This window comes from Oncorhynchus kisutch, linkage group LG4 (assembly GCF_002021735.2).
Source record: "Oncorhynchus kisutch isolate 150728-3 linkage group LG4, Okis_V2, whole genome shotgun sequence".
Lineage (NCBI taxonomy): Eukaryota > Metazoa > Chordata > Actinopteri > Salmoniformes > Salmonidae > Oncorhynchus > Oncorhynchus kisutch.
The window spans coordinates 53,046,017-53,060,925 of NC_034177.2; the positions used below are offsets into that span (position 1 = coordinate 53,046,017).

Below are 14,909 nucleotides of genomic sequence, written 5' to 3' on the forward strand. Positions count from 1 at the left end.
TTGGCCCATTCCTCCTGACAGAGCTGATGTAACTGAGTCAGGTTTGTAGGCCTCCTTGCTCGCACACACTTTTTCAGTTCTGCCCATACATTTTCTATGGGATTGAGGTCAGGGCTTTGTGATGGCAAATCCAATACCTTGACTTTGTTGTCCTTAAGTCATTTTGCCACAACTTTGGAAGTATGCTTGGGGTCATTGTCCATTTGGAAGACCCATTTGCGACCAAGCTCTTTCACTGATATCTTGAGATGTTGCTTCAATATATCCACATAATTTTCCTACCTCATGATGCCATCTATTTTGTTACTGCTAAAAAAACATTTTCTAAATTAGTCCATACTCCCTTATTCTACTGGCAACCTCTCGGAAGTGTGAGGATTGAAAATATGCTTGGCCTATCATGAGGGTGTCTGTGTATGTTAAAAGCAACATTTTGCAACATATGGTGTGACTAGCGGAAAGGCTGTGGCTGGCCTTGGGTGTAGGCAGCTATCGTGAATTGTTGGGGGCACATACAGAATGTAGGGTAGGGAACAAACGGTCTTTTGTTAGATAACAGGAGCCAGGTGTGTGATAACTGTATATTCTACACAACTACAACGACTGACCGCTGAAGCGCCTAGGGGGCTGGGACCAGCTCGTGCGCCAACAATCAACGATAGGCTGGGTGAGTTTAAACCACGCCCAGTCTACTCTGACAGGCCAGCTAGGAAGCAGGAACTACTTCTGTCAGAGTATATTATAATAACTTTGTCAGGAACAAGTCAGTTCTCTGTTCTGTTATCACCCTGCGTGGTGTTACTGCGAACCCGTATATACGAACATTGCATTTACCACTTATTGCTTATCTAATAAAAAGTACATAGTATACAATCGGTGACTCAATGTCATATTTATCCTGATACCAGATTCGATTGACGTAACCCTTAACAGAAGAGTTACCAGATCATGAAGTTAGCCCACTAACTAGAATTCTCACTCCAGGATCCCAATCTAGTGACATTTGTATCAAAACAAAAACACAAAATGAAATCAGCAATACATAAATCACAATCCATTTGAGGTAACTGTCATCCCTTATTAACATATATTTTCCGTTCTATAAGCAGACTGAACATAGCATCACTGTATAAGTACCCAAAGACCAGGGAACTGGTCATTTTCCCCTTTCAAACACGTGATTTAAAAAAACATGTTGAATCAAAAAATAAACAGAAGCCTGTGTTGGTTTTGCGTATTTCAGATACATGGGGACCTATTTTGACTCGCTGTGTGCGTTGGCTCAGGAAGTCCAACAGCCTCAAAACCAGCCCCTCATCTAACGAGAAGTCCTGAATGAGTCTCTGTGCCAGAATGTAAGGCTGGATGGATTGTGTTGAAGGCAGAAGAAAAGTCAACAAACAGAACCCTGACATGGGATTTAGCACCCTCTAGATGTCTATAGACCATGTTAAGGAGGTTAAGAATGGCATCATCAACTCCTCTGCTAGGCTGATAGGCAAACTGAAATGGGTCGAAAAGCTTCTGGGTGACACTGAGAATATGACTTTTCACAATTTTCTCAAGGCATTACATTACTAAGGATGTCAAGGCGACAGGGCGGTAGTCATTCAGCACAGAGGGATTGGATGCTTTAGGAATTGGTATAATTATTGATTTTTTCCACAATACTGGCACGTGTTGCTGGTCGAAGGAGGATTTGAAAATGTCTATAAAAACACCAGCCAATTTGTTCAGCACAGTGCTTTAACACATGTCCACTTATTTTGCCTGGGCTTTTGTATGCGTTATATCCCCTGAACAACTTTAAAACATCAGATTGTTTAACAACAACTCTCTCAAACATTTGTAATGATGCGTCCATTTGTTTTACCTCCGACACAAAGTTGTCTGATTCAAATCTTGAGAAGAAAACATTCAGTTCATTAGCCATGTGCTGGCCCTCATATCCCCCAAGGTCAGTACTGTTTTTTCCCCTGCCTATGTGGGGGGCACTATAGCCATGGATTTAATCCCTTGCCAGGCCACCCTTGCGTTTCCTGAGGAGAGGGTCCTCTCCACCCTTTGCTTGTATGCCTCCTTGTCCACCAGTATCTGTATTTTTATCTCACGTTGTACATCTCTTAAAGCCTGTCTATCACCCTCAGCATAAACTGCCCTCTTCCTATCAAGTAGTGATTTTAGATGTTGAGACGAGGGGTCAGGAGACACTGACTTTTATTAAAGTAATTTTATTAATGTAATCTGTCTACATTTTAAAAGGACATTTATTTTGATTTAAATAGTGCCTGATGAGATTTCTTTCATACAAGTATGGACTAATGACCAAGGGAGTCTCTTACTAGGTTTATAGTCATGTGTTGCGCACATTTTAAGTCTATAAGACTTGACCTCTACCTCAAAGATTTGTGAACATCACTGTACCACATATTTACAAACATGGTGGTGGCTGCATCCTGTTATGGGTATGCTTGTCACCGGCAAGGGAGTTTTTTTTAGGAGAAAAAGAAACGGAATACAGCAAAGCACAGGCAAAATCCTAGAGGAAAACCTGATTCAGTCTGCTTTCCCACAGACACTGGGAAACAATTTCCCCTATCAGCAGGACAATGACTTAAAACACAAGGCCAAATATACACTGGAGTTGCTAACCAAGACGACGTTGAATGTTTCTGAGTGACCTACTTACAGTTTTGACTTAAATCAGCTTGATTATCTATGGCTGTTGTGTAACACTGAGATTTACCCAGAAATAATCACATCTGTAATCACTGCCAAAGGTTATTCTAACATGTATTCACATGTATTCACTTGAATACTTATATAAATTTGTCATTTCTGTATTTTTGTTTTCAATACATCTGCTACAAATTCTAAAAACATGTTCACTGCCATTATGGGGTATTGTGTGTGTAGAAGGGTGAGAAAAAACAACATTAAGTCAATTTTGATATCAGGCTGTAACAACAAAATGTGGAATAAGGGTTATGAATACATCTATAAAGTTGATTACCTGCGCTCTACACTTTCACTGCTGTTATGAAATGGTTTAACACTGATATAATTGAAAGATCGTGAAATGCTCTGTTTTGCCTTGCAGAATTTTTTTCTTTTTAATCTAGTGGTTACCAGAATGTTGCTGCCTGGAGACGCCTGGTTAAATGTTTTGGTTTCCAGGGGCTCAAGTTCTCTGTCACTGTGACAGATTTTCGTCATATTGATTCTTAAAAATATATAAATATATATAAATTGAAAAGGACTGGAATTGGTCAAACTTTCAGTTTAATACATGCACAAAAGATCATTACAGTACTCTTTTCCTAACAACATGATGGTCATAACTTTTTTTTTTACATGAAAGGGGTGGTTAACTTGGCCCCGCAGACAATCAATCTGAGATTGAGTGATTTTCTTTCCTTTAACCCCTGGGTTTCACTCTTTCCCCTCTCTCTGCCTTCCCAGCTGGGCTTCTTCAACAGGCAGGAGGATGAGGAGGAGCAAGTAGCTATTGGGAAGACGCCAGAAGAGCGGTAACCATGGCACCAGTGTGAACCTGCTTCAGCCCCATCTCTCAGGGACCCCCAGCACACCCCAGACATGAGAATGTGGGTGCCAGCTCGATGCCCTTATCCCACTTTGCCATTGGCCAAAAAGCACACCAGTCTTGCTGTGCTGAGCCCTTCCACTGAAACAACCATTTCTACTGACTCGAGTCATGATTTGTTTTTCTGAGTGACTCATTTGTTGAATTCTACAGCAGGATCCATACACGCTCCTCCAGGGATCTGCTCCCACCAACAACAACTGTCTGTCATATGTGCACAGGCTAAATAGATCATGGTGCAGACAGTATAGATAAGGAAAATACATCTTAAGAACTGATCATTCATTGCATGGTGCAAGAATTAAATTAATCGATAATTGAATGCTATGACAGAAATGAATTGATAATTGAATGTTACGACAGTTTTGTCCCATAGGGCAGCGCACAATTGCCTCAGCGTTGTCTGGGTTAGGGGAGGGTTTGGCCAGAGGGGCTTTACTTGGCTCATCGCACTCTAGCAACTCCATGTGGCAGGCCAGGTGCCTGCAGGATGAATTCATTTGTCAGTAAGATGGTGTTGTTTCCTCCAACACATTGGTGCAGCTGGCTTACGGGTTAAGCTGGCAGGTGTTAAGAAGTGCGGTTAGGCGGGTCATGTTTCAGAGGAGGCATGACTCGACCTTCACCTCTCCCAAGCCCATTGGGGAGTTGCAGCAATGAGACAAGATCATAATTTGATATCACGAAATTGGGAAGAAAAAGAGAGGTAAAAAATACATTTCAAAATAAAATACTCCAAAATAGGGCACCTTGACTACAATATCCATCAGAAAAGATCTACCAGTGTTATCACACAGTCCATCATATCACATGAAATTGAAAAATCCTAACAATTGAGCAATATCTGTATAGCAACAGGGTGAATTGGCCAGATTCCATATGAAATGATAGCTGTGTGTGTTTGTGTGGAATTATCAGTTAAGATTTAAGCCCACTGTTGCTCTGACTCAATCCAGAAGCCATCTGTATGTGTGACATGTGGGTCATTGCCTGCGACATTGGACCAATTTTGACACTACCCTCTTGGATGTCAGAAAATGTTACATTTACACATTACATTTTTTGGACCAATGTTAAAACATTTGGTATTGCTATTTCTGACAAACGTAAACTGATGAAGAAACACTGAGTTAAACTGTCTTTAGGCTAATTTGCATCTCAGTCCACTACTCACCTCAAACACAAAATACATACAATCTCCACTCAAGCCCCCCAAAATAAAAACATACAGTCACACAGTTAAGTAAAATCTGGTCAAATCAATATAGCATTTTCAGTTGTACAACACCACGCTATGATTTACTTGGATGAAAATCTAGAATCAAATCACCTTTCATTCTCAGCTTTAATCTCTGATCATCTGATTCGAACACACAAAATGACAGACATTAGAATCGTTAGTTGTTAAGGACAAACAACAGGTTGCAAGTATGAGTGGAAAAGCCTAGGCTAAAGGTCAACATTCAACACCGCCACGAACAATCCACAGTCCCTCTCTCATTCGCTTAGCATGCATACCCACATACAAACACAAGACAGAGAATGGAAGACATGCTCAAACATCAATACTAGCAGCATCCATTTAAAAACGGTCATTATGTGGCAGTGCTGAACCAAAGCCGTGGAGTCTCCATACACAGAAGCCAAGCAAGTCAGGAGGGCCAACAACCCAAGTGTTGGTGACTTGGTTACAAGGGATATCTAGGCCTAATTATTCCAAAATATAAAATAAGGCACATCTTTACCAGTCAGTGTTCATGTAAAAGAAAGCTCATTCTACATATATTTTTAAGTACAAAACAAAAATCACACACCTCTTAAATAAACCTTTTTTTTTAAATATTTTTTATATTGGTTATGAAAAAAACAACTCTTAAGTACAAAGTTCTAAATTCAACTACTACCTTCTCATCTCTTCTCTCACAGACACACATTCACTTGCTCAAACAACAGGCCTTAATAATCACTGCAAACCTACATACAACACCACTTCAACAGGCAACTTGCAAAATGAATCAATAGAGTAATGCTACTTTTCATGGTTGCGAACCTAGCTGGGAGTCTGGGACAATTGGGTCCATGCACTAAAAGCAGGCAAAAGGTACTGCTGTTGTCACCATTGTGTGGATGCTTGGCTTTGCCAGGTATTCTCTTTGGAACACTTTGGGAAAGTGAAAGCTCAAAGCAGGCTGACAATTTCCTCATTCTGCTAGTGACACCCACTGTGTCACAATGACAGCCACAGACCATAACACTTCAGTGGGAGAGATATGGGAGATGCTGCTGGTACTTGTGATTCATACTTAAAACAGAAAAAGGAACCATTGTTTAAAAAAACTAAATGCATCCAACTATTCCTAATCATCATCAGCAGCAAGCACCATTTTGATTTGATAGAGAATTAGAACAATAAAAAATATATATATATAATTATAATTTTTTTAAATCACAAGAACACAAGTTTTCTAATGGTTTAAAAAGCCTCTTTGGCCAGGTGGATCAGTGGAACTCCACAAACTCCTCCAGGGTCTTAGGGATCTGGTTGCGGAAGGTGATTTGGTGCTGGCGCACGGCACGTGCCGCCAGGCACTTGAGGCTCATCTTCATCTGGGTCTTGAGCAGGATCTCCGACACACCTGTGGTGCTCTTGTCCAGTGGCGTCTTCTTCTGCTTGTTGGTCATGTCAGTGTGGGCGCCAGCCTCCACCAGGCTGATGATGATGGCGTGCAGTGTCAGGAAGTCGCTGATAGGCCGGTTGTACTGGACGATGATGTGCAGAGGACTGTTGCCCTCGTGGTCCACCGCGTTCACTTGCGCACCGCAGTCCAGCAGCAGCTTGGTGACCTGAGCATTGGGGAAGCTGCACACGTCGTTGGTGTGGAAGTCGTCCACAGGCGTGCTGGAGCTGATGGCCAGGTGCAACAGGGACAAGCCCTCCCGTGAACGCGGGTCCAGCTGGATCAGGTTGTATATCTGCTCGTTGACATGGGCACGTGCCTCCTCGCCGCACACAGTCTTGGTGCTGATACACACCAGGTAGAGGAAGGTGAACATATTGGACTCGTAGTTGTCCATGGCCGTGTGCAGCTCTGCCTCAGGCGCCGCCTCCACCCTTGCGATGTTCCTCTGGATCTCCAGCACGCTGCAGTGTAACACCTGCTCCACTGGCTCCGCCCCCACCGGCTCTTTCAGGTGCACCATCTGGGAGAAGACCTGAGCGAACCGCAGCAGGTCCTTGTGCGTGTTGCGGTTGCCCTTCTGACGCAGGTGCAGCGCGTGCAGCCATAGCTTGATGCACTGGTCGAACTCCATATTGTCGGCGTACACAGCTCCCCGGTAGATGATGGGATGCGACACATCAATGTTATCCGATCCCAGGATACGCTCACGCACCATCAGGCCCTCCATGTGCAGCGCGTTGCGGTCTGCCCGGATTGCCTCCAGCTCCTGCAGGGTGCAGCACTCGCCCCGGCCGCTGTAGGCCTCGATGGGTGGAAGCAGCTCCTTGGCGATGAGGCTGACGGGATTGCGGTGGCGCTCCAGCATGGCCAGGTACAGGTAGTGGTAGGTCTTGAGGATGTCATAGTTGTCCCGGTCGTTGGCGAACGAGGCACCCAGCAGCTCAAGGGCCTCGATGCGGCTGTGCGGGCCACAGTCGGCATGAGACAGCAGCAGCTCCACCACCTCCGCCTTGCAGCTCTCCGCCGCCACCTTGATCGGTGTCATGCCGTGGCCGTTCACCACCATGGCAGCCTGGCAGCGCACCAGCTCCTTAACGATGTCCAGGTGGCCCGCCTCAGCAGCAAAGTGCAGGGCGGTGGCCCCACAGTGGGCCTTGGAGTTGGGGTCAGCTCCATGCTCCAGCAGGAAGCCCACTACGTCCGTATGGCCCTTGTAGGCAGCAATCATCAGGCAGGTGTTGTCGTACTTGTTGGCGATGCCGATTTTGGCCTGGTGGTCCACCAGGTATTTCACAATGTCCAGACACCCGTCAAAGCAGGCTGCCCTCAGGGGGGTGGAGTTGGTGACAGTGGTGTGGTTGACTTTGGCCTGGTGGCACACCAACTGGCGGACTACCTCAAAGTGTCCTGCGCCAGCCGCACACCACAGAGCAGTGGCCCCATCAATGACATACCTGAAGGAGAGAGGAGATGGGTAGAATTAATAAATCATCAAATGCACATGGAAGTGTATTAAATACCTTAATTTCCCACAATTATACCAACATAAATAAAATGCAAATACACACAATTGACACAACACACAATTGAATTTAAGGAGTTGGTGTGCTGCCAGGCTGCCATGGTGGTGAACGGACAGAATTATTAAATTCATGAATACTAACCCGTCAAATCTGACTGTGCCAGTTTGTTCAGTATCCACCCTGTAGTGATCCAGCAGCAGCCTCACAACTTTGTCATGTCCGTTTCGAGCTGCGATGATGAGAGGAGTTGACCTTTGGCCGGCGAGGTGGGTCACATAACTCAGTAGATATCGTGTCTCTGGCTTGGAGTGGTTGAGCAGCAAGGCGACCAGCGTCAGGACTCGGCCCTCAGCGGCCGCTTTGTAGACGTACCCGGCAAGCGACTCCATCCAAGCCTACCAGGTCGCCGGCACCTCCGCCTTCTTCGCAAGTGTCGCCCACTAGATGCACTCCAACGCAGCCCGCCTCCCATTAAAATACCGAAACAAGCTCCAGTGCTCACATGAAAAACTCAATTGAACGTGGTTGATAACTCGTGTATTAACTAAAACCCATTCTTCCACAGCACCTAGCTAACAAGTCGCATGAAAACTAGTTCGTATTATTTGTCTGTACTAACTTTTGGGTTCGATTTGAAACTTTGTCCTATATTTGGTGGCACCGAGCTAACGCATAAACTGAGGTTCGCTAACGTTATCTAGCAAGCAAACGTTCAAAACCGTGTAAGTAGCTAGTTATGTATCATACCAAATTTGATAATACTTGGAAGAGAGAGCAGTAACGTCTTGCTGTTTCATCGCTTTTCTTGAATTCCTCCTCTTTAAACACTTTGAAGCAGGCGAGATCAATGCAGAATTTGCTCGGATATATCCCACCAATGTGAATGTTTCGAGAACAGAGCAAGGCTACCTTTAATACCTTTAACCTTTACCACCCAAGTTACTTGCCGGAAGTGATTTTTCAACTCCCAAAATGCCTCCGAATAGAAACCGATAGCTACAATGTGAATGAGGCCGGGGATGCACAGAATTCTTTAACCAGAGATGTTAAATAAATACAGAGATATCAACGTATAAGGCACCATCCAGCAGACTGTCGACTAATCGCGTTGAAGTTGTTAGGCTGAGTCGACAAACCTGCCTATTTTCCTCTAAAGTACATAATGTCACGATTACAAAGCTATACGATATTACATACAAATTAATTATATCACGTCTCAAAATATTTGTAATGTACTTCTTATTCATGAAATACATGCTAATGTTGGGTTTTTGAGCTAGCGACCAATTGACTCCCATTCACTCCTTAAAAGGAGCGCTCTCCTTGTCCCAGATTCACCCAAAATGCACTGGGCGGCCCATTACCGACGTATGGGCAACGTACACAATGGGCACTAATACCATTCCAATGGAGTTTTCCATCTCCTCAAAAGTATCTCTGCTTCTTCACAGGGCTTGTTTGAGTGGTAAGGCTGAAGCAACCGACTCCAGATGAAAGTGGAGGAGTAAAATCGGAGGATGTGCATCTGCGACAGCCGGAAGTCGGACACTGTTGTGATGTGGTTTTCCAACAGCAAGGCTCATTACTATGGCGGACCAAACCAGCTGTAATTAGAATTAAATGCATGAATAAATAAATGAATTGAACACATAAAGATCAATTAACAAATAAACCCACACAATTAAATAAATGAGCAAGGAAATACAAAAATACTGACTAAAATGTATTAATTGTATCTATTTATCTGAATGTATTTAATTATTGATCTATGTATTATATAATTACTCAAAGTGTAATTGTTTAATTCACAAGCATTTTGCTGCACCTGCAATAACATCTCCTAAATATGTGTATGTGACCAATACATTTTGATTTTATATATAGTACCAGTCAAACGTTTGGACGTTCATTCAAGGGCTTTTCTTTATTTTTACTATTTTCTAAATAATACAAAATACTTTTTTGATCTACTTTTCTGCTAACTAGCTATCTAATGACTAGTCACTATCTAAAGTCTAGTCATACCAATTCATGAAAATGCCTTTATTTGTATGGCGTGTTCAATGGAAACAAAGTTTTTAAACTCTGATGTGTTTTGGTTGCATGGCCTTCGTCAGGGAGTACAAAAATATGATAATGTCCGCTTTTGAACCGTTTTTTCCAATCAACCCTGATTTGAAGAGAGAGTGGTTACAGAATTAATTGGACAACACCTAGTAAGCAATACTACACACATTAAAAAGTGAAATACTGTAGATATGTTATCAAAAATGCATCTCAAGGCTAGAATCATCAGAACCCCTAGAAAGGTAGTTCAACCTTGAATATGATGCGTCAAAGTGTCAACCAAAATACTTTTTCTGTGCAATATTTCAGCAATGGTTGCATTTAAAAGAGCCCGTGGGTTTGTGCTCTAGCCAAGTCTTTTGAGAGTCACCAGGAAGATAGCTGTGGACTAATTTGTCATTTAGGGCAGGACATCTCTTAAAGCTTATGACTATGGGTTCTGGAAAGCCTGCATAGTATAACTTTGGATGATTCCCCAATTATTTTTAATTATTATTTTTAATGTTCTTTGCTTCAGTGCCGTATTTTGTAACAAAGTACACTCTCTCTGGTGCATTACAAGGTACTCCCCTTCGCAAATACATTTTCTCTGTCAAGTCATCCAGCCCTAGATGAACTGAGCTGACTACACTGACTGTGCTAGGGACAGACTCCACTAAGCTGGAACGCTGTCTAATCATTATTTGATTATTTTAATCTGCTGTGTAGTGCTAGGGCAAAAACCAAAACGTGCACCCCCTGGGGTCCCGAGGACCAAGATTAAGAAACACAGCTCTAACGCCCAAACAAAATGGGTTCTCAGGAAGTGTTTGCTAACATACATAGACTGTTCCCCAGAATAAACAGAATAAATTCACTACATGACCAAAAGTATGCTCGTCGAACAACTCATTCCAAAATCATGGGCATTAATATCGCGTTGGTCATCCCTTTGCGGTTTTAACAGCCTCTACTCTTCTGGGAAGGCTTTCCACTAGATGTTGGAACATTGCTGTGGGGACATGTTTCCATTCAGCCACTTGCTTCCATTCAGACTTGCTTCCAACAGCATTAGTGAGGTTGGGCATTGTTGGGTGATTACACCTGGCTCGCAGTCGGTGTTCCAATTCATCCCAAATGTGTTCGATGGGGTTGAGGTCAGGGCTCTGTGCAGGTCAGTCCAGTTCTTCCACACCAATCTCAACAAATCATTTCTGTATGGACCTCACTTTGGGCATGGGGGCATTGTCATGGAGTAACAGGAAAGGTCCTTCCCCAAACTGTTGCCACAAAGTTGGAAGCACAGAATCGTCTAGAATGTGTCTGCTATAGCATTAAGATTTCCCTTCACTGAAACTAAGGGGCCTAGCCCGAACCATGAAAAACAGCACCAGACCATTATTCCTCCTCCACCAAACTTTTCAGTTGGCACTATGGATTCGGGCAGGTAGCATTCTCCAGGCATCCGCCAAACCCCAATTTGTCCGTCAGACTGCCAGATGGTGAAACGTGATTCATCACTCCAGAAAACGCGTTTCCACTGCTCCAGAGTCCAATGGCGGTGAGCTTTACACCACTCCAGCCGACGCTATGCATTATGCATGCTGATCTTAGGCTTGTGTGCGACTGCTCGGCCATGGAAACCAATTTCATGAAGCTCCCGACTAACAATAATTTTGCTGACAATGCTTCCAGAGACAGTTTGGAACTCGGTAGTGAGTGTTGCAACCGAGGACAGACGATTTTTACACGCTACGCGCTTCGGGCACTCGGTGCTCGCATTCTGTGAGCTTGTGTGGCCTATCACTTCAGGGCTGAGCCGGTGTTGCTCCTAGATGTTTCCACTTCACAATAACAGCACTTACAGTTGACCGGGTGTTAGGGAAAGTATGATTAAATGACTGAAAAAATCATTTTAAATGGAACTGTAACTAAGTAAACTTATACTCTGTTTTATTATATCTGATTAATAATATGAGTTCATAAGAAGGGATTGTGTGACACGGACAAGGAGTAATTCAAGTTAATGAACACCATTCCAACTAGGAAGAAAGAAATGGGTTGTGGATTAAGTAAACAGATAAGGTAGTTAACCTATGGTTGAACCGACAAAACTTATCTCTGGGTGTTTTATATAAGACAGTGAGTGCATTCCTAGGTTTTCTGTTCATTAGAACTGTCAGCTAAGTGGTGATCGATAATGTTGAGGGGTCAAAAGTTAATTCAGTTGTGTTGTGTGTCCTGTGTATGTGCTAGGGGGGTCAGAATGAACTTTTAAAGTTCCCTTTGTCCCGGTCGAGAGGAGGGGATTCTGTTAAGCAATGAAATGATGTCATGTTATTGTATTTAAACTGTTGCTCGTAGTAACGTGGCAGCGCGCTCCGAGAATAAATTATGTTACCTATTATTGATAAGACTGGTCTCCGTCTATTTTATGCAAACAAGAATCTTACAAATTCTCATAAAATAGATAAAGGGAATTCAATTAATGAAAACACATTGGTATAATTAAATTACAGTAACACCGGGGCATCTCTAGCAGGGCAATGTTCCTACATCTAGTTGAAAGACTTCCCAGAAAAAAGTGGAGGCTGTTATAGCAGCAAAGTGGGGGGACAAACTCCATGATTTTGGAAGGAGAAGTTCGACGAGTAGGTGTCCACATACTTTTGGTCATGTAATGTATGTGTCGAGCTGTGAAAGGAAGGCATAAGATGAGTTGGTGACTCACTACTCCAAACTTGAGTTCCTCTGCCTTGTTGGTGTAGCGGTCCAGGGCGATGAAGTATAAGCCTGACTACACCTGGTAAATGTGTTCTCTCTACACACACTGACCTGTCTGCTGAGAACAACTGGTGTGGAAGAGAGAGGGAAATTAGATGTCAGGAAATGTCACAGACAGAGTTCAATTGGAGTTCAAATGTTTTAACATCTTAATGTTGCATTCAAGGTAACAGTCTATTTTAGGACTGCAGTGTTTATCAAAAGAGGAAACTATGGTTAATCATTTAGCCAAATAAGTGATAAGATGTGGGGTTGAGCCGAGCTGTCGGGCAATTCTATGGTTACAAGTGAGGCTGACACTCAGATTTTTCATTTAAAAAATGTATGTCAGACCAAAACCAATGATTTGAAGTGAAACAAACCATAAAACTCTATGCGCAGGAACTCTGTTTGTCATGCATTTCAAAGTGAAAAAGTCTCCACATTACTTCATTACTGTAGAATTGCCATGCGTCAATCCATGCCACTTGTCAGTGTAATGAAGTGCTATTTCCTATGCAAATGACCAGCTTACTGCTATTGCATTGCAATAACTGAGACAACACATAGCAACGTATTTTCACAGTAAAACATGGTAGGGCTCAGACAGGATATCTCTCACACACACACTCACTGTAAGGACACACAGACTTGCCAAGACAGGAACGCACACACATACACACACGCAGCCCCTCCCCTTCTGGATGGGCTCCAAAGACAAAGAACTCTGTCGAGAACGAATGGGATACTGACACCAGGCTGGAGGAGACTGTCTATCATCTACAAGCAACCTACCAGAAGCCAGGACTACCAGAATCTACCTACGTAATTTCAATGTATAAAATGAACTGTCCGACATGTGTCCGGTCTCTTTTTCCAATAGTTCACATAAGAACTTGACGAAACGGGGCCGTGCCGCACGAATTGCCAGATATCATTACTCTTGAATAAACTGCCTTTACTATACCGTATCCGCCTTGTCCAGCGTCTCGACTTGGTCTCGTTTCTCATATATCTATTCATCAACATCAGTCAGCATGGCTCAGTGCCAGTGTTGCCAACTTAGCGACTTTGTCACTATATTTAGCGAGTATTCAGACCCCTCTAGCGACACATTTTCAAAAAGGTGACCAGCAACAAATCTAGTGACTTTTCTGGTGTTATTGGAGACTTTTGGAGACTCTGACGTGAAAGCACATATCGTTCTTACTCTTCTCAACAAGCAGCGGGTGTGGCAATGGGCCCCACCCCTGTCCCAAAGCACTCACAGGCGGCCCAGTCCTCACGCAGCAGTCCCTCCCAGCTGCAGTCAGAGCAGGAGATGTTCACCCCTCCGCGTGGGGTGAATCGCAAATGAATCGCGCATGGCTTACATTCAGGGCAGGATGTAAATGTAAAAAAATTAAATAAACTACATTTAAAAATTAGGTAACTCCGCCAGAATTTCTCTTTTGGGTCACTTTTGCCGGTCCCAAGCCCAGATAAAGGAGGAGGGTTGGAATTGTGACATAAAAAAAACAAGAATCAACAGAAGAAAAACATATTTAGGGTGTTTTTTTACTCACTTTTTGTCTCTCCCACAACGTTTTTCCTCTCTCCTACAGCGTCCATCACAATTACATGCACATGACCAATTATGCAAATTCGGTGATGCCATCATTTAGTGACTTCTAGCAACTTTTAGGACAGCCAATAGTTACTTTCCTTACTGAGGAGTTGGCAACACTGCTCAGTACTGAACAGCATTATGTCAGTTCATGCCCAACCCACCTCGAAGAGAGCTTCTCCTATAGATTCACTTAATTCCTTTACCTACATACACTACTCATATTTTTTAGCAATGACTATATCATACATTCAATATAGAACTATCTTTCTAACCAATAGACAGCAGCTTTGGCTTTGGTTAAACCATATGGATAAATGTTAGTTAGCTAGCTAACGTTAACTAGTTAGCTTCCTAGCTGGCTGACCTAGCTTGCCTCATCAATAGCCTGCTTTAATAACAGAAAATCAAATAAAAAACGACTTCAATATCATAGTTTATTAGTTAGCTAGTTGGTTAGATAATTTATCTACTGAAAAACTTACCTCTTTATTTTGTCAGACATTAATTATTAACCTTTCACTGTCCCCTTTCATCTCTATGGTCAAAAATCCAGTTAGAGCGCAGTCAAGCCATGATTGGTCCAAAAACCCTGACCAATTGAGTTTCAGTAGACTGCTATAGGCTATGTTCAGTGACTAGAATTTCCCCGTTATAAAATTATAGTAAGCAGTTGAGTGAGCAAA

At 43.0% G+C, this 14,909-nt stretch overlaps 1 protein-coding gene across 1 annotated transcript; it reads right to left on the bottom strand.

The window, feature by feature from the left end:
• Positions 1-3,264: 3,264 nt before the first annotated feature.
• On the bottom strand, positions 3,265-9,375 carry LOC109889692 (protein fem-1 homolog B). Its single transcript, XM_020481308.2, has 2 exons — positions 7,950-9,375; positions 3,265-7,739 (listed from the first exon to the last, which is right to left on the bottom strand). The coding sequence occupies exons 1-2, from the start codon at positions 8,195-8,197 to the stop codon at positions 6,104-6,106; spliced, it is 1,884 nt and encodes a 627-aa protein (XP_020336897.1). The 5' UTR covers positions 8,198-9,375; the 3' UTR covers positions 3,265-6,103.
• Positions 9,376-14,909: the final 5,534 nt, after the last annotated feature.